General features: G+C 41.2%; 4 protein-coding genes across 4 annotated transcripts; 2 read left to right on the top strand and 2 right to left on the bottom strand.

The window, feature by feature from the left end:
• Positions 1–8,034: 8,034 nt before the first annotated feature.
• LOC125417639 (histone H2B type 1-C/E/F/G/I) lies at positions 8,035–9,454 on the bottom strand. Its single transcript, XM_085699286.2, has one exon. It carries the CDS (start codon positions 9,427–9,429, stop codon positions 9,049–9,051), a length of 381 nt encoding a protein of 126 aa, XP_085555412.1. The 5' UTR covers positions 9,430–9,454; the 3' UTR covers positions 8,035–9,048.
• Positions 9,455–9,720: 266 nt separating this feature from the next.
• Positions 9,721–10,630, top strand: LOC125396142 (histone H2A type 1-E). The gene has a single exon (XM_048427996.3). The coding sequence runs from the start codon at positions 9,721–9,723 to the stop codon at positions 10,111–10,113; it is 393 nt and encodes a 130-aa protein (XP_048283953.2). The 3' UTR covers positions 10,114–10,630.
• A 3,349-nt stretch (positions 10,631–13,979) lies between these two features.
• Positions 13,980–14,372, top strand: LOC148119810 (histone H4). The gene has a single exon (XM_087896456.1). It carries the CDS (start codon positions 14,005–14,007, stop codon positions 14,314–14,316), a length of 312 nt encoding a protein of 103 aa, XP_087752582.1. The 5' UTR covers positions 13,980–14,004; the 3' UTR covers positions 14,317–14,372.
• Positions 14,373–19,590: 5,218 nt separating this feature from the next.
• On the bottom strand, positions 19,591–19,950 carry LOC148119809 (histone H4). Its single transcript, XM_087896455.1, has one exon. The coding sequence runs from the start codon at positions 19,923–19,925 to the stop codon at positions 19,614–19,616; it is 312 nt and encodes a 103-aa protein (XP_087752581.1). The 5' UTR covers positions 19,926–19,950; the 3' UTR covers positions 19,591–19,613.
• Positions 19,951–20,291: the final 341 nt, after the last annotated feature.

The raw sequence follows: 20,291 nt of genomic DNA, 5'->3' as shown, positions 1-20,291 counted from the left end.
ATCTCTTCAGTCCTTGTTGTTTGGTCTTTGAGACTAGCAGGCAGGCCTGCCAATCATAATCTGCCTGTCTCAGTGTTATGATTTAAACACAATGCTGCAGGTCCCCAAGTGGTGGCAGTGGGCAGCAGACCATGAGAGCAGGCTGCAGGTCCCCAAGTGGCAGCAGGCAGCGTGGAGCAGGTCCGGAGACCATGGCGGGCCACAAAGGCAGCCAGTCCCAGTCAGGGATCCCCCGAGTAGCCCGTGGGCCATGAGGGCCAGTGGGTCCTAGACAGGGAGCCATGTTGTAGATGAGAGACAGAGATGAGTAGGCACACTATGCAGTGAGGTTGGATATTTATTTAGTGGGTTATGGTAGGGAAAGGGGGAAGGGGAAAAGGGAGAAGAACAGAGAGGCAGAGAGGAGAAAGAGAGAGACAGAAGCAGAAGTGGGGAGGATAGGAGCCACAACAGCAGCTACCTCTTCAGGAGAGAGAGGAAAAGGAAAGACTCAGGCTGGAAACTAAAAATCAACTTGTCTCTATGCCAGAGGGTGTAGGGTAGGGGAGTAGGGAGTGGGTGGGGCTTGTCTCTTAAACGAACAGGACAGACCATTACACTCAGTCTTTTGATTTATTCTTATTTATTATCAATTTATTTACAATGAATAAAAATTTTACTCTTATAGTTTCTTTCCCTTCCCCTTATCTTGACCACTTTCTATGTTAACATTTTCACGTAAAAAATTGTTGAGTTTCCATTATTTTGACTATAGAAATAGTTTCCTGGTCTAAATAAAGTATATATGCTGATTTAATTGCCTCTCTGTGTTAGTTTGAATGAGAATGGCTCCTATAGGCTCTATTCTATGGCTTAGATCCTATTTGCTATTCTGAGAAGGATTAGGTGATTGGCTTTGTGGAGGAGTGTGTCACTGGGGGTGAGCTCTGAGGTTTCAAAAGTCCAAGCCAGGCCCAAGCCAGGCCCAGTCTTTGTATCTTTCTCTGCTTACTCCCTTATGGATTAGATGTGAGTGAGCTCCTTCAGGTCCTTGTTTGCCCACCCACTGCCATGGTCATGAACTCACCTTCTGAAACTGTAAGCAATTCACCAAGTCAATGCTTTCTTTGATGAGTTGATTTGGCCGCAGAGTCTTTCCACAGCAATAGAACAGTGGCTAAGACACTCCCAGAGAAAGGTGAAGAGTATATGTTAAAGGGGGCAGAATAGTGGAACAGTAATATGCATGTATGACAATTGTGGGAGCCAGCTATTATAAGCTAAGTAGAAACAGACCACCCAAAGGAAGTTCCTTACTTCCAATCATTATCACCTGCCGCAGTAAGACTCAGTCATCGACAAGCTCAATGGAGGCCTGAATCTCAGTAGCTTACCCTGAAGCAATACCTGGGGCAGGAAGGACCGTAAATTGAAATTACCTGAGCAACACCCAAGAACAGACCATCCTAAGAAAATACCTAAAGTTTCAACTGTTGTAGATAGGATCACCTGCCAGCACACATTCACCAGGACACCTCTAGACAAATGTCAGCCAATCAGGGGTCCTGAACCTTAGAAACCCCTAATTCCCACCTTTACTACTATAAAAACCTGACTCTAACAGAGCTCAGGGCTCTCTGATTATTCCAATACATTGGACATTCAGAAAGACCGAGTTTGCAAGCTTGTATAAAATAAAGGCTCTTTGCTTTTATATACGGGACTCAGTCTCTTTGTTGGTTTTGGGTGACTTCATGGATCTTGGCATAACAACAATGCCATCATGAAACCCATTTATTTTGGCTATTAATTTTTTTTTAAGAATTCAAACCTCTAACAAACTTTTTTTCTATTTCCATAATTCTCAAACATGTCACCATTACAAAATATTTGTGAAGACATCATAACAAGCCATTTAGCCATCTGCTGAATCTTCACAATTATAAGAACAGATTTGTATGGCCTCGGGTCACCCTGCTATTGACAACACTAAAATCTGCTGTACGTTTAACCTAGAAACTGTTACAAATGTACAAATAATAAAATGCGATGTAAAAATTGTACCATTAAGAAAGAGGTGGGTTTTTTTCGTATTGTAGCATGCTTTTTGATTTGAAGTCAATGTCTTTGTTAAGTTCTTTATTTTTTCTTTACATGCATTGGTGTTTTGTCCACACGTATGTCTGTGTGAGGATGCTGGATCCCCTGGAGTTGGAGTTACAAATGTTGCAAGGGGACATGTGGGTGCTGGAAATTGAACCTGGGTCCTCTCAGCCAATGCTCTAACTGCTGAGTCACATCTCTCCAGCCCCAAGATTTTTAGTTTATTGAGACAGATTCTCATTATGTAGGCCAGACTGGCCTTGAACACATAGAGATACATCTGCTTTGCCTCTGCCTCTTCAGTGCTGGGATTAAAGGCATGTGCCACTAGGCCTGGCTTTGATATAATTCTGTTATGAAAAATAAATATACCTTTAGTTAGTAAGTTATAGGCAAAACAACTTAAGATACTTAAAGGATAGATAAGTACTTAAGAAACAGAGCATACGTAATTTAATACAGACAGAAGGGCCTCAGCATCAAGAGACAATTAATGTTTAGACATAAATAGGAAACACTAAATAGAATTAGTCATGGGACACATTCAAACATTAACTACTCACATACTTTTAAAACACACACAAGCTGGGGACACCTGTTGTAGGGAGAGGCCTGCTTGTTCATCCTGGCCACCCGGCTAGCTTAGCCCTGAAATAACCACACCGAAGTTGTAATAATTAAAACACTGCTTGGCCCATTATCTCTAGCCTTTTATGGGCTAATTTTTACATCTTAATTTAACCTATTTTTATTAATTTGTGTATCGCCACGTAGCTATGGCTTACTGGCAAGATCTTAACCGGCGTCTGTCTCAGGCAGAGGATCTATGACTTCTCTGACTCTCTGCCCTACTAATACTGTATTGAAGAAATGATATAATCTGGGCGTGGTGGCGCAGGCCTCTAATTCCTCTGCTCAACAGTCTGAACAGGAGAATCATAAGATTAAAGCTAGTCTGGGCTGCATGCATGGGTAGCATGCACTCTATGTGGAAGTGGTAGGGAAGGGGGAAGGAAAGGGGTTAGGGGAACAGAAGAGGAGGAGAAGAAGAGAGGGAGAAAAGGAACTCCTTAGCTCTTCAGCAGATAAATGGACAGCTCCCAACAGTGGACAGGCCTACTCATCTTCACCATGCAAAGTAAGGCAGAGCAGATTGATTTCCAGTTCCAAACTCCTGATTCTGAGCGCTGGCCTCTTTAGCCCATCTGTACCTTAAACTGTTAGCCTGCTCATCTCGCCCCCTGTTTCTTGCTCTGTGCTTTAAGTTGATTTAGTGAACTGCCACTCAGTCATCCAAGCACCTTAGAATCTTTCAGTTCTGTGCCCTGCGGCCAAGTTGCACAGTGCTGTGCTTAAAGAGCATCAAGGCAGCTTCTGTGTCCTTCTTGTGGTTCCTGTTCGTCTCCAGAGGAACTGTATTTGGAACCACAAAGGAGACCCACCTCTGTGTGTGTCTGTGGTGGCGTTTCTAGCCTTTGACCAAGGAGGGAAGACACATCTTGAATGTGGGTTGGACCAAAGCAAGCTTGGTCTGGATCCTAGACTGAATAAAAATGAAATCTAGGAAACAAGAATGCCATCATGCATCTTTCTGCATCTTGGTGTGGATGCATTGTGACAGCTACTTCATAGGACCGTTACCATGTTTAGTACAGGAGTCTTTACAGTTAAACCTGGGCTACAGCAAGCGGGGCACGGCCACCCATTCTCAATACGGTGGCTGACTAAGGAGACAAACCATGGAGAATAGCAGAGAAAGAGGATTTGTTCAGTGTGTTCACAATGGGAAGAGGAACAAATAAGGAGGTCCAGTATATTTTTCTTTTGGGTTTTTGACACAAGCTTAAATCAGAAGCGAACGGGTATATATAACTAGTAAGTCCTGATGTAGGCTTGGCCCACCCAACACTGGCCCATCATCGTCTCATTTTCCACTGGTCCTGCAAGGTTGCCTGATTGTCAAAACTCTTTGAAACCTCTTCTGAGGAGGCGAGTTCCTTTTCCAGTTGGCATCAAGGCTTGAACCTTTTCCTTTCCCCAGTACGTGATTCCCAGGGGGCAACTTTAATGTGGGTAAAGTTCCCATCCTTTAGGTAGCCTGATATCTGAAGGGAGGGTCTTGTGTGGTTTTCAGTAGAGCATCTCCTCCCGCGCCAGGATGGTTACCATGCCATCCCTATTCTGAAGGACTGTATCTCTTCAAATCAGGAGCTAACCCAACCCCTTCCTCCCTTTAGTTGCTTTTGTGAGGTGCTTTGTTACAGGAAACCTCACTAAGGTGCTAGCATTAAGTTTGCAGGGTTGTACCAAGAACCTGGGGGAGTCATCTTTTGCTACTACCTGCAGGAAGTCAGACAATTCAGTCAGAGGGTTAGGGTAGACCTGGTCAGGGCTCTCAGGAGCACTGTGCACAGCATGCTTAGGGCACCTCCCAGGGTCCCTGTGGGGAGGAAGAAGCAGATGGAGAGATTTCGAACGGGGGGAGACGTAGCACACAAAACTCGCTCACATCAGTGGGTGTGAGACAGGAGCGGACGATGATTTTTTAAAATGACTATTTGAAAATTGCTTACCTTTATTATTTTTTCACTTACTTTTTTAAAACTGAAAAACAGTCTTTTTCATTTTACATACCAGCTCCCAATTCTTTCTCCCTCCCCTCTTCCTGCTCCCCCTACTCCAACCCCCATCCTCTCCTCAGAAAGAGTCAGGCTTCCCATGGGGAGTCAACAAAGTCTGACTTTAAGACATGACCAAGATTTTTCCCTAATATCTATGCTGAGCAAGGTACCCCTTCATAAGGAATGAGCTCTCAAAAGCCGGTTCATGCATTAGGGATTAAACCTGTTTCCACTGCCAGTGCCACTGCCCAAGCTGCACAAATGTCTCCCACATTCAGAGGACTTTACTGGGTTTACATTTGTAATTCTCACTTAAACTCAGTGGTGACCTTAGGGGGTTCAAACTATTTCATTTATACTAATGACTCTATTTGGATTCTAGGACCCTATGATAGTAGAGATTCTTTGTTTCCCAACGAAGGGGGCTTAAATTTGAATTAATCTTATATGTGAGTGGAAGGACTTCCTATTTGTATTAGGCATGAAATTCACTGTTTGAAAGTTAGATCTAGGGTATGGTTATCTAGTATTTGTAATGGAACAAACCTGAAGGGAAGAAGAATCTGTTCATTGTCACAGCTAAGGCTTTTAAAGGAAATATTACTCATGAGCCTTTCATTCCACCTCATCTTCCCCCTTGCAATGCTCCTGCTGTCTGTCTCAGAGTTAAGTGAATGGGAGTGATGTCGAGGACCAGAGGTGTGAGTTCTTACTAACACTTCCTAAGGTAGTGCCATAGATTGGAGCCCTGCAGCTTTCTGCTTGCACCAAATGGAAAGGCAAATAATTGATAGTTGTGTAATAATTATACCATCTCCGTGCATAGTAATATGTCTGAGGAGTTGGTATGACATGGAGGCAGGATGTCTCCCTCCTCTCCTCATCTGGAGTGAGGAACTACTCCAGAACGTCTTTGGAAATTACATTAGGTAACATTTAAGCTGGCAAGGGGATATATGGAAAAATGTTCTTTAACAATGAGACTGTTCTTTTAAAAAATATCATATATTAGTAGAGCATGTATTACTCTTCCTTACTTTTTATGACTGGAGAAACCACTTGGGATCAATCTGAAGGATCCGTGTCTCATTTCAATTGTTCCTTGTAGACATGTTTAAATGCTAATTACTCCTGTAAATTTGAGCTTCCAGAATATCTACATACTTCTATCGTGAATTGGTGTTTGGATGCCTGTATAGATGGGTCAAGCTTGGAAGATATGCCCTCTATGTCTATGCTTTATGATATATTGGATTAAATGAAGATTAGGTTGCGTAGTGTGTGTGTGTGTGTGTGTGTGTGTGTGTGTGTGTGTCTGCTCTTGTTCGTCCCAGCCACCCAGAACCAAAATAACCGCACAGAAACTATATTGTTTAAATCACTGCTTGGGCCGTTAGCTCTAGTTTCTCATTGGCTAACTCTTACATCTTAATTTAACCCATCTCCATTAATCTGTGCACGAGGTCATGGGCAACCAGCAAAGTTTCAACAAGCCTTTCTCTGGCAGCAGTTCCATGGCTTCTCTCTGACTCTGCCTTCTCTCTCCCAGCATTCAGTTTAGTTTCCTCTGCCTAGCTCTGTTCCCCTATGGCTCTGCTATAGGCCCAAAGCAGTTTCTTTATTTATCAGTGGTAATCACAGCATACAGAGGAAAATCCCACATCAATATTGGGAATTATTGCCATTGCTACCACTGCTATAACTGCTGGAGTAGCCCTACATCAAAATCCTCAAAATGCATATGATGTTAAAAATGATACTCTTATTCAGAAAATTTATGGACTACTCTAAGACATATAGATATTAGACCACATGCCGAAATCTCTGATTTAGAATCAGCTGTGATTATGTTAAGTGACCAAGTTGCTAACTTAAAAAGACTATCATTAAGATGTGCTTGGTGGAATGTGAATCATTTCTATTCCCTGGGATAAGGTTAGAAAACATTTATTATATCATGGTACTGTGAATCAGAGAATATTGAAATTACTGTCTGCTATTACTCACATGTTTGCAGAACAATTGATTGCCCAGACTATCTGTTAATAGATTATTGGTGGGGATTGCTGGTGTCTTAGGGAAGTTAAATCCATTTGATCAACTTAAGATTGCAAGCTCTTCCTATACTGTTATATTTATATTGATTATTTGCTCGTTTTTTTTATTTTTAATAGTCTAGAAAAAAGGTAATTCAACACCGAGCAAAATTACATAACAAATATTATTAAATGAAAAGTGGAAAATGAAGGAGACTTGGTGAACAGATGTCAACCCAGGACAACACACTTGCCAGATAACCCTTGAAAGCAAGGGAATGTTTGTAGAGTTGTGGCAGAATGCTGCCTTCATACTCCGGGAAGCTTTTCCTTGGACAGGTGTCATTTTTTTTTTCAATTTATCTTCTGGGAAAATGTGCAATTAATGACTATATAAAAAGCTGCTCTTTGTCTAGTAAGAAAAAAAAAATCCAGCATTATAGGCTGGTATCTCAGGCACTCTGTACTTTCTAACCAGAGCTGCAACAGTATAGTTTGGCTAAGAATAAGGCTCTGCACTCTGTTCCTCCTTTTGACTTCTGCATCCATGGTCTCTTTGACTGGATCTTTCAATCTTTCACACTTAATTTTAGCCTAAATCTGAAACCATGAGCCTTGCTATTGGCCTCCTCCATTACTACTTTATTTCTCTTCCTTCTCCCGTTTTCTAAAAGAAAATAAGAATACCTAGAAAAACTAGGTTCTCATAGATTTTTCTACATTTACTGAGTCTTAGAACTTGTTTGTTTACACAGGGTTCTTCAGGTCTCTTTTGTAGCTATACCATCATATAGTATCTGATAACAAGCAGGATACAGGAAACACACACCTAAAATGTAAAGCAAATTATACGAGGCACCCGAGACCGAACTACTGTGCTTTACCCGTTACCTTGGCAACCACTAGCACTGAAGCAGCCTGTCTAATAGTTTTACATTTTCATTTACCAATTTGTAAATGAACTTTAAAACTAAGTAGTCTGGTTTTGGTTTTATTAAGTGCTGTTGTTTGCAAACCTCTTGAGGTATGACTCTGAAATTAAATAATTTATTTCAGTCATTTTCTTCTTTATATAAAATGCATTATGCCAATTTACCTCAACTATAGTATTTCTATTATATGAATATGTGGTTATTTCCACTAGTCTGTCTGAAAGAACACCATTGTTCGTAAAACGAACCTCCCCCCCATCTCCTATTGCTTGTGTTTGCAGCAGTCTCACGAAAACAGCCGGGAGTCATTAGAAAATCCTAATCATATAAAATGTACCAACAAAAGAGCTGAGCAAAATAAACTTATTGTGGAAGTGGTTTCATGTGGATTCCAGGTAAAGACTGTTGAAATATTTCAATTTCGCTACTACATATTTGAACTGAAGAGCCTATTTTAATCATCCGAGGTGAGGATAGGGGAACAGCAAGCAAAAGCATTCTGATTTTTCTTTTTAAGCCTCTTCCAAGCGTCAGAAACAGACAAAATAAATTAACAGGGAAGCACCGCATGAATAGGTGGGGGAAACAAAACGCCTCCGCGGAAGAGACGCTCCTTTTCGGAAAAAGATTTGGCGCGTGATTTTTAAATTGCCCGCGCAGCGCGTGGATTGGCCAATGAAGATGAGCAGAAATTCTCTTGCTTAGTTTCACTTTTGGTAAAACAAAGCTCCAGGGGCAAACCAAATAAACATGTATGAACAGCAAACGTTAAAACTGAGCAATAGGTGTTATTTGTGCACAGGTGCTTCAAAGACCAGGAAAACTTTGGTGTGCAAGGCGCTAACGTTTCGTTAATAAGTACTCAAGAACCTTACCAAGTCTTCATCCGGATGACAACCTCTGGGTGGCTGGCTGTTACAGCTTTCTAAGAAATGTCTATTGACAATAGTGCTACCTCCTACCAGTAGAGTGAGTGGTTCTGGAAAGAGCATTTAAGCTAAGACTTCTGCTGCTGGACATTCAAATCCCAGAGCCTTGTAGATGGCCTGTCATGATTCCTGCAGCATTGCTGTTCTGTGGGTACAGTCCGTTTTCCAATTAGGAGATAGAAAAAATGACTTTGCAAGGAACCAAACACCAGGGAAACTCTAATGTTAAGATCTGAGAATTAGGTGCTTACAGAAAAGCTCAAGGTGGGTGGGGTGTCAAAAAATTAGATAGAATCGATTTTCATACTCCATACTCTCGGCCATTACTTTGTGATTTGTTAGAGGCCACACTAAACACAGAAAGCTCCAATACATGTAACAGCTATTTCACACGAAATTGTGGGTGGCTCTGAAAAGAGCCTTTGGGTTAAGAGTGAGGTCGGCACGCTCACTTGGAGCTGGTGTACTTGGTGACGGCCTTGGTGCCCTCGGACACGGCGTGCTTGGCCAGCTCCCCGGGCAGCAGCAGGCGCACGGCCGTCTGGATCTCCCGGGACGTGATGGTCGAGCGCTTGTTGTAGTGCGCCAGGCGCGACGCCTCCCCCGCGATGCGTTCGAATATGTCGTTGACGAACGAGTTCATGATGCCCATGGCCTTGGAAGAGATGCCGGTGTCGGGGTGGACCTGCTTCAGCACCTTGTACACGTACACCGAGTAGCTCTCCTTGCGGCTGCGCTTGCGCTTCTTGCCGTCCTTCTTCTGCGCCTTGGTCACGGCCTTCTTGGAGCCCTTCTTCGGGGCGGGCGCGGACTTAGCGGGCTCAGGCATGGCGGAGACCAAACAGAAAACAAAGAGAAATAGAAGTGAGTGTGTGAACGTAGTCTGCAGAGGCCTCTTTTTAAATAAACGTATGTCTATGCTTATCGCGATTTGCAAACGTCATTCACAAAGTGTCCAATCAAAGCAAGAAATTTTCAAACCCACTCTGTTAGTGGCTTAGATGAAACTGCTATACGTAACCAATGAAATCGCTCCGTTTTCGCGCCATGCTTTGACTATAAACGGAACCAGTGTGGCACTCTCATTGCTGAGCTTGTTCTCACAGCTAGTTTTCTAGTTATGTCTGGACGCGGCAAGCAGGGCGGCAAGGCTCGCGCCAAGGCCAAGACCCGCTCCTCCCGGGCCGGCCTGCAGTTCCCCGTGGGTCGTGTGCACCGCCTCCTCCGCAAGGGCAACTACGCGGAGCGGGTGGGCGCCGGCGCCCCGGTGTACCTGGCGGCCGTGCTGGAGTACCTGACGGCCGAGATCCTGGAACTGGCTGGCAACGCGGCCCGCGACAACAAGAAGACGCGCATCATCCCGCGCCACCTGCAGCTGGCCATCCGCAACGACGAGGAGCTCAACAAGCTGCTGGGCCGCGTGACGATCGCGCAGGGCGGCGTCCTGCCCAACATCCAGGCGGTGCTGCTGCCCAAGAAGACCGAGAGCCACCACAAGGCCAAGGGGAAATAAGACCGTCTTTTCCCACTGATCCGTTACTATAAAGACAAAGGCTCTTTTCAGAGCCACCTACGAAAACACTGGAAAGCGCTGTACTACTTGCCGGTGGTAGAACCAGCAGTCTGTTCTATATCAAAGGGATAAAGAAACGTTAAGTGAACTCAGCTAAATTTATTGATAATAAATCAGATCTTCAGTGAAGATACATGCTACTTGTTACCCATTTAAATATTGCGCGAATCAGGTACTAATGCCTGATAACCAGTGTTATAACAGGAACGTAGCATTGAAAATCACGTTGTGTTTATTGCATGAGTAATACCAACTTCGGTCTAGGACTGTTCCTGCCTTTGCATTTACAGGAGGACTTATTGTCTTTAAAAAACCTTAATCCTTTGTAATTTTATGCTAGTTTTCAACCTTGAATTTTTGCTTTCTTATATGAAGGCTGCTCTTCCTGAGTTGGTATTGAGTTTTGGAAGGTATATGGAAAAACAAGCACGGGGTGGTGGCACAGGCTTTGACGAAGCCTAAGGTGAGAGATTTGAGTTCTGAGACATCTTGGAGTCCATAGACTAATAGAAAAGTTAAAAAAAAATTCTAAGAAACTTATGCGAAAAATGCAAAATTCGGTGCTTTTATATTTATCGCGAGTTCATAAGTTAGTGGGAAGAGCAACTTTAGAAAGAAAAGGTTTAAATAATGATGTACTAAATTTAATCACCAGAATCCGTATTTTATCTGAAAACTACTTGCAGTATATATTAGCAGTAGTTACATTCAAAAGGGTGCTGGAGAAATGGCTTAGTGGTTAAGAAGAGTTGCTGATCTTACAAGAAGACCAGAGTTTAGTTCTTACGAGTGAACGTCATAGAGGGGTGAGTGATGGGGTGGGTTCCAGTTCTGGCATTGAGGCATACAGAAACACCAAATTTATGCAAACAAAACAGAAAAAACAAAACAAAACTATTCATCTCATAGGTTGAGTATATACTGCCTGTGGTTTTATGCCAACCGTTGGTTAGTTGGAATGAACCAAACATATCATTTCTGTACGTGCAGAACTCAAGGACTAAAGAAAGATCGTCAATCAAAACCAGAAATTCTACTGGGTCTCCTTGCCTGCCTTGGGATTCTGTGATCAAGATCTTCAAGTTAGTGTTCAAATGACAGCTTTGAAACTCAGAGGAATAAGAAAGCCCAGCTCTTCCACTTTTTATTGTTAATTTTCTTTTTCTCACAAAAGAGACTTGGCCTTCTTCAGTGAAAGCAGAGTCATGAGCACACCTCCAAGACACCTATAGAAAAGTGCCAGCATTTTACTTGGTTTACTAAAATAGTCACACTCACAAGCTTGCTTCCAGCATGTAGACTGGTTCTCAACAAACAGACTTTGTCAGAGTAGTCGGTGTTGCTTTTTCCACTGGAAAGCTCAGTGGAGACGATGGGATCTTACTATACCTCCTCACTGATCTCTCATGTAACCCTTTGGGTCATCACCCTTGCACACATAGACACTTGCAAGTACATGTTCACTCTCATGTGTATTTGTACACACACACACACACACACACACACACACTCCACACACTCCTAGGAACTGTTCTTTCAGTTCCTGGCAATGCCTAGTGTCCTACCCACCAGTTCTCCTCCCACACAGCCCTCATCTCCCTGGTGGTATACAACCGTCTCTTTATTAAAATGTAGGGTGGAGTGGAGGCCTGAAGGAATGTCTCAAGGTTTAGGAGCCCTTGTGTCTCTTTCAGAGAACCTGGGTTCAGTTCTCACACCTGCATGATAGCGCACAACTGTCTATTTCAGATCCTAGAGATCTGACGCTGTATTCCGGCCTCTGTAAACATCAGGGGCACATAGTGTATGTTTTTATTTATATATATGCAAGCAAAACACTCATCCACATAAAGCTAAATAAATGGAAAGAAAAGGTTAAATCTTTTTTATAAGTAAGAGTTATTTAGGTTCTAAATTGAAATTATGAATATGTAAACTAATAAAAACAATAAACAATAAAGAAAGAAGAAAGAAACAAATGTTCAAAGTATTCTATAAATTTTTTGGGTAAAAAAATTCTGTTCTTTAGCCAGTCTGATACTCAGGCCTTCAATACCAGGGCTCAGGAGGTCGAGATAGGATGCCCGAGAATCTGAGGCCAGGCGTAGCATCTCTGGGTAGCATGAACTGCAGTGCTATTTTAACTGCTACCGACCACTGTCGAATAATGTCTCAGAGATACTTTATGTTAAGTTGCCATTAAATAGGAGTTTAAGTTTTAGTGTAAATGAAAAATCTTGGGAAATTAAAAAAAACACGGATTTTTCACACTAGAAAAGAATTTACATAAAAAAGATTATTTCAACAACTAGCTTGCAAATGTACATTTTTACACATTAAAGTAAAGTGTGTTTGAGAAAACTTTATTCTTTGAAAGTTGCAGCCCAATCCCCAACCTAGTCTATTCATGTAAATGAGGGCCACATTGCTGCAATGTGTCAATCTGTCAGTACATGTGTTTGGTGGTTAAGCTTGATTGGAGCTCATAGTTCATCGTTTAGGTCTAGGCTGTGAAACTGGGCCTTGCAGAGGCTGTTTATCCTGGTAATTCAAACAGGAAAATTCGTAGGCAACAGTTCAACTTCAAATAGGGTCCTTTCAGGAGACCTCGATACATGCCTACTGCTGATCAGACAATGGCTACAGGATACATATTGATTACATCTGATGGCATTCTTAGATTTTGGATTGATTTGAAAGCTAGTGGTCTGCAATGTTAAGGGTGCAACTGGCTTTTATTTACTAGTGTTACTTTAGACACAGAGGTGGGCAACCACATGCAGGGGCTTAAAACTAGCCAAAGACGAGACAACCACCCTATGGACCAGTAAGATTCCATCTTCTGTTAGGTCTGGGCCCCTATCTCTCCACATCATCTTAGTCCTAGTCAGTGAGTCTTTGAAGACACTGCTCCCCAGTTCTCTTCACAGATTCTAACTTCAAAGTTAAGGAAAAAAATAGTTCAGGAGATTAAAAAAAAAAAGCACTTTCATTTTGCTTGTACTATGCATAGCAGTCACAGATGAACGACCAGCCTCAAAGATTTTATCCAAACTTCACAGAAGCATTTTGCCGATTCTTTGAAAATACTGGTGAAAGCCAATTAAATAGAAAATATGTGAGAAGAGATGAAAGTTTCAATATAATGCCATTTATATATAAAGTTTATAATTTAATATAGTCAAAATGGAATGGAAATATCAGTATTGACCCTAGGATATTAAGTAAAATTAAGTAAAATTATGTGAAAAATGACCTTAAACTTGATGCATTCAACAACTGATGCAGGTGACTAATTCACCGATTCATGTTGCTTTTATGAAAAATTAGTAAGAAAATAATACAGATATTAAGATGGCATTTTGAAAGCTTTAGCTAGAGTAAATTATTTGAAATGTAGTCACTGTAGAGAAGGAACACAAGGTAATTCACTGCGTTACGCGCCTTAGAAAGTGTGCACTGCCCGCCAGAGCTCCTAAGCAGCTGCCTGCGGTGCTCCCTCTGGACCGGGTAACGGTTGTTAGGGGGCCGCTCGGCTTTTTGTATTTTGCACAAAGTCAGTGTATTGCTTGTGCGCTCGATTCTTCAACCTTAAAACAGGGTGAGGAGCTAGTTCCATTAGAAAGCACAGACAAAGAAACAAGAGCGCCTTTCTTTCTTTCTTTTTTTTTTTTTTCTTAAGCCTTCCCCTCCCCCACAGCGGCGGGCGCAACTTCCCGCCTCCTCCCTCAGGTTCTCAGTTCGGTCCGCCGCCTGCTCTATAAAAGCCGGTGTTTGGGTGCCGTCTCAGTGTCTCAGCGTTTCAAGCTCTGAGCTCTCCGGTATCCAACCATGTCTGGTCGCGGCAAGGGCGGGAAAGGCCTGGGCAAAGGCGGCGCCAAGCGCCACCGCAAGGTCCTGCGCGACAACATCCAGGGCATCACCAAGCCCGCCATCCGCCGCCTGGCCCGGCGTGGCGGAGTCAAGCGCATCTCCGGCCTCATCTACGAGGAGACCCGCGGGGTGCTGAAGGTGTTCCTGGAGAACGTGATCCGCGACGCGGTCACCTACACGGAGCACGCCAAGCGCAAGACCGTCACCGCCATGGACGTGGTCTACGCGCTCAAGCGCCAGGGCCGCACCCTCTATGGCTTCGGTGGTTAAGCTGTTTATTTCATGCTCTTAAGCTTTGTTTATTCAAAGGCCCTTTTCAGGGCCACCCACTCTATCCTCTTAAAGAGCTGCAACATTGTCCATATTTACGGCGAGAGGTTCAATCTTAAGTTTGTATAGAGTATTAATTGTAGACTTGTCTTTTCTGTAGTTACTGAACTGTCTAATCTTACAAACCTTCACACTCAATGTTTAATAGCCTAAGTAGTAGCCAATAGCCTTCTAATCCTTACTGAAAATGAATGTTGGACTACACAAACTAAGCATCTCAACAATTAAAAATGTAAGTGTGCCACTAAGCCGCCCAACTTTATGCAACAACTAGGACAATTGAGTCAAAATACTATCTAGAGATTGCTCGGAGTTTTAAGAACAATTGCTGGTCTTTTGGGACTGGAGTTCACTTCCTAGTACTCTCAGAAACAGCTCCATTTATTTTTTCTGACTCAATATTCATGTGCACACACGTAAATTTTTTAACCCAGGTATTTGAAAGGACATAAAAATAATTATAAAGAAATCCTAAAGCAAAGGGAAAGAAACGGAGCAAGGCGTATTTTTTGTTTTAAGTTATTTTTGAGATGGGGTCTCACATACTACCAGCTAGGCTTGAACTAACTTTAGCCAAAGCCAGCCTTGAACTCCTGGCTGATGCTCCTGATTTCATCTCTGGAGTGTCTGAAATACAACAAACATCGCCACCTCTGGCTTATTTTTCTTACTACTGCGTCAGGCTTCTTCACTGGCTATGAAGACAAAGGTCCCTGTTTGGGCAACTAGGCGGCTACGCAAATAACTTATTTCCCCTTTATTAAGCTGGGAGACAAATAAACCCACTCATCGCTGTGGCTCAACACAAACCTCTAGAATACTTTCAAGTTTTATTTGCGGTTTGGTGGACATAGATCTAGAATGGATATTATCACTGTGTGACTGAATTTGGGCAGTCCATATACCAAGTATATTTAGTATATCATGAATTTAGCATCTAGGTTTTTCATTTTTAAATACTACTTCACAAGTATTACTAGTCTCTTGGGTCTTTATCCCTTTAAACACATTAACACAATTGCACAACTTATTCTTTATTGTTTTATTTATCATATTTGTTTCTTAGTATCAGAGCTAAGTAATTTCAAATAGTTCCAGGGAAAAATTTTTGAAATGCCAGGATACCAAGACTATGAATTTTTCCAAGTATCATCCACCCCTGGAACAGATGTGTAATGATATGGTATCATATATATATATATATATATATATATATATATATATATATATATATATATATATATATATATTGTTCTGCTCTGTTTCAGTGATAAAATTATCAAAAGGTTAATTACTTGTTCTCAATTGTATGACTATTTTCTTACATAAAGTGTGTCTTCTATAAAATGAGGAAACAATGAAATGTGTTCTCTGTACTTAGTAAACTTCAAAACTATCTACTGTAACACTTTATAAACATCTCCTTTCAAACTATATCCTTGAACTGGAAAAAGTAATAACCAAAAGTTTTAGTCATAGATCCATAAGAAAACTATTAAAACTATAGCTATAAGATTACTTTTGAATTAAATTTTATACATGAAACTTCACCTTTTTACTTGAAGATATCAAAGTAAAGATGTTCAATAAATTAATGGAGAGTTGATTTGAGATATTACATATCACATCTATATAATAAACCTTTATAGGATATTGAGAAAATATTAAATTTAAAAAAAGAAATGGAAACAAATTCATGAGCAGAATCCACAGAATTATTACAAATGACTCTTAAATAGCATTTGATAAAGCTCAACATTCCTTCCCGATAAAAGTTCTGGAGTCTTTAGGAATAGATAGAAAGTACCTCAAAATAATAAATATTATCTCCAACAAATTTATAGCCAGCACTGTATTAAATGGAAACAAAGTGGGAGCATTTCCTCTGAAAGCAGGGACAGGGGTTCTCCCATTTCATAGTCCATGTAGTTCTGAATGCCTTATCTTTAGCAAACAGACAAGAGGAAGACATACAAAGGGTAATAACAGAAAGCAAGGAAGTCAAACTATCCTTATTTAAAGATGATAGGATTCTTAACAGACCCTGTGAAGTCTGTTCAAGACCCTGTGGAGTCTGTTAAAGATCTCATGGAGTCGATTAGAAACCCCATGGACTTCATATAGCTAGACACAGTAAAGTCACAGCATATAAAAATCAATAAAAACAAAAACAAAACAGTGGTTTCCATGTCACACACAGTTCAGCTTCCCAGAAACTAGTCAGAAAAATCACTCCATTCAAAATACCACCAATAAATAATTCATGAATATATCCAACCAAAAAAACAAAAAATTCAAAAGGCTCTGCAACAAGAACTTTAAGATACTGAAAAAGAAAACCACAGTGAAGTGTCTAAGATTAGGCCATCTTGTTCTGATTTCATTTTCTGTCTGTGTATGTAGACATGTCTCAGCTCTCTAGCTCTACAATGGCCTTGCCTGTCTTAGGGACACTTTTACACTGTTGATGACCCTGACCGTTGTCCAGATGTATTAACTAAGATCAATAATGTTTGTACAAATTAAAAATAACCAAAAATAAGTGATAAAATTATTTTGTTGTATCTGAAATAACTACAATGTTGAGGAAAAACAGAGATAAGGCTACTTTGACCCTCTCCTAATATTGACATAATTATGGTCTGTTGCGCTTTTAAAAACACAGTTTCCTTGAGTTTCGGGACCAAGAGACATTCTTCTGCTCTAGCTCATGCTTGGTGGCTGGCCAAAAATAAAAAAAAACACTAATTTGGCCTTATAGGTATGATGGTGTGTAAGTTTCTTAACGAAAGTATAGCACCAGAAGATGCCAAAAAATGAAAAAAAATCCCATGCTCCTGAATAACCAAAATAACATTGCAAAAACATCTATAGTTGCAAAATTAATATAGAGAATTAATGCAATACTTATGGAAATATCCAAGTCACATTTCACAGGTTTAGGAAAAAATGGGAATAATTCATATAAAACCATGAAGAGACAGACCATAAGTAACCACAGGAATTCTACTGAGTAAGCGCAGTGCTGGAGGCCGTACCTGATCTTATCATACAACAGAGCTAGAGCATAAAAAGAGACAAGTAGACAGATCAATGAAGCAGAATAGAGGACCTTGAAATAAAAAAAAAAATTTTACCCAACAAATTTTTGACAAAGGGGAAGACACACTTTGTAACAGATCAAGCAGTTAACAAACAGTGCTGGTAAAACGATATTTCTAACTTGAATTTATAACTTCCATCTTGTACAAAAATCATTTCAGAATGGATCAAAACTCTGAAGCATTTAAACTTTTATACAAAACACAGAGGATTCCCTTCAGGCTATGTAATAGGAAGAATTGTTAGAACACAAAAAACCGAGGAACTGAAGCCAAATACCAACAGGTGGAACAACATGAAAATAAAAATTTTTGTATATCAAAATAAACAATCAAAACATATAGCCATATATTATTTGTATTTTAATAAATAAATCTTGCCTGAAGACCAAAAAAGCAAGTTAGCCAAGCCACTAGAGAAGTCTTACTTCTATTAAGGCTGGTCAACCAAAAACCAATTAGACCAAGTCTCTCTCTTCCCATATTTTATATTCCCTCTAGTGCAGGGATTAAAGTCATGACTCCCTAGTACTGGGGTTAAAGGTGAGGCACCACCACCTGGGTTTGTTTCTGAGTTGATCTTGTGTAGCCCAGGGTGGCCTTGACAGAATTCTCTTGACCTGTCTCCCAATTCCTGTGATTAAAGGTGTGTGTCACCATTACCTGGCCTCTAGTGGTTGGAGCTTTGCCTCTGGCCTTCAGACAAGATTAATTTATTAAAATAAAAATAATATACCACTATAAGAACATTAAATGATAAACTACAAAATGGGATCAAATTTGCCTGCTATATTTCAGACCAGAGTCTATATCCAAAATTTACAAAGAATCACAGAAATTAAAAACCAGAAAAATGAAGCTGCCAATCAGTAAATAAATTGAATAGTTAAAAGAAAGTTAAAGGCAGATGGCCAATAATTATTTAAGTGTTCAATAATCAAAGATATCAGGGATATACAAATTAAAACTACTTTGAAATGTTATTTCACTAAGGATGGCAATCATCAATACATGTTGGCGATGATGTGGAAGAATCCCTGATTCACCGTTGATGGAGGTGCAAATAGATAACCATTGTGGAAATCATTTTGGAAATTTCTCAAAAAAAATATGATGAAGCTATTTCATATCTGAGCATATACTGAGGGAACGCCATAAATACCATAGAGATATTTGTACCCCGATGTTCATGCTGCTTCATTCGTTATGGCAAAGAATTGGAATCAACAACGTTGTCTACCACAGAGGAACAGATAATGAAAATTCAGTATATAAATAACTAAACTTGAATATTATTCAGCTCTAAAGAAAAATGAAGTCAGGAAATGCAGTAAAATAGATGGAATTATAATGTATATTGAGCAAGGACACACAATCTCACACAAAAAAAACCCCACATACTCTCAAACGCGGAATAAGGCAAAATATATATGTAAGCTAATGTACATAAGGGTACAGCACAACACGAAGAGAACAAGGACATGTATGAGGGAATAAAGAATGAGTGCAGGTATTGAACAAGATATTTAAAGCTATTTTCCTAGTGTTATTTCTGTCCTGGACTTTTGTTTCTCAAAGAGGGATTAGGGCATAAAATACATTTGATGTTTACAAGTGTGAAAGTTGGAGCGTTAGTTGAGAATGCATACAAACTGTATAGTTTTAGTTGTTGACTATTGATCAATTTTGCTTACGTGCTGTTTAAAGCTTACAAAAATATCAATTTAGAAGCTCAGAACCCCAAGGTGGCAACTTTCAGTCAGCAGAAACTGTTTGCAGAGAAAACGGTTAGTTTGTAAAGTCAGAGCTACCTCAAATTATTATGAGGCTGGAAGCTGTGAAAAAGAGCGAAAACATCTAAAAACTGGGAAAAGCCTAAACATGGATAATTTAAGTACTTTGACAACCGCTTAACTGATTCCAAAACGATCCTGGCGACAGCACTTAGCTAAGTGGTATGCAAATGAAGCATGGACAGCTATGCTTTGATTGGACAGATTCATACCAGTCGGTTTCTAGCATCATAGGCTTTCAGATAATCGTATTCTTAAACATAAGAGTTTAAGCTCTTTAAAGAAAATGTGGTGGCCCTGAAAAGGACCGTTGGAAAAAATGAGACAAATGTCATTAATTAGCTCAGCCGCCGAAGCCGTAGAGGGTGCGGCCCTGGCGCTTGAGCGCGTAGACCACGTCCATGGCGGTGACGGTCTTGCGCTTGGCGTGCTCCGTGTAGGTGACCGCGTCGCGGATCACGTTCTCCAGGAACACCTTCAGCACCCCGCGGGTCTCCTCGTAGATGAGGCCGGAGATGCGCTTGACTCCGCCACGCCGGGCCAGGCGGCGGATGGCGGGCTTGGTGATGCCCTGGATGTTGTCGCGCAGGACCTTGCGGTGGCGCTTGGCGCCGCCTTTGCCCAGGCCTTTCCCGCCCTTGCCGCGACCAGACATGGTTGGATACCGGAGAGCTCAGAGCTTGAAACGCTGAGACACTGAGACGGCACCCAAACACCGGCTTTTATAGAGCAGGCGGCGGACCGAACTGAGAACCTGAGGGAGGAGGCGGGAAGTTGCGCCCGCCGCTGTGGGGGAGGGGAAGGCTTAAGAAAAAAAAAAAAAAAGAAAGAAAGAAAGGCGCTCTTGTTTCTTTGTCTGTGCTTTCTAATGGAACTAGCTCCTCACCCTGTTTTAAGGTTGAAGAATCGAGCGCACAAGCAATACACTGACTTTGTGCAAAATACAAAAAGCCGAGCGGCCCCCTAACAACCGTTACCCGGTCCAGAGGGAGCACCGCAGGCAGCTGCTTAGGAGCTCTGG

This window comes from Myodes glareolus, chromosome 14 (genome assembly GCF_982192425.1).
Source record: "Myodes glareolus chromosome 14, mMyoGla1.1, whole genome shotgun sequence".
Taxonomy (NCBI): Eukaryota; Metazoa; Chordata; class Mammalia; order Rodentia; family Cricetidae; genus Myodes; species Myodes glareolus.
This window is presented reverse-complemented; position numbering and strand designations above follow the sequence as displayed.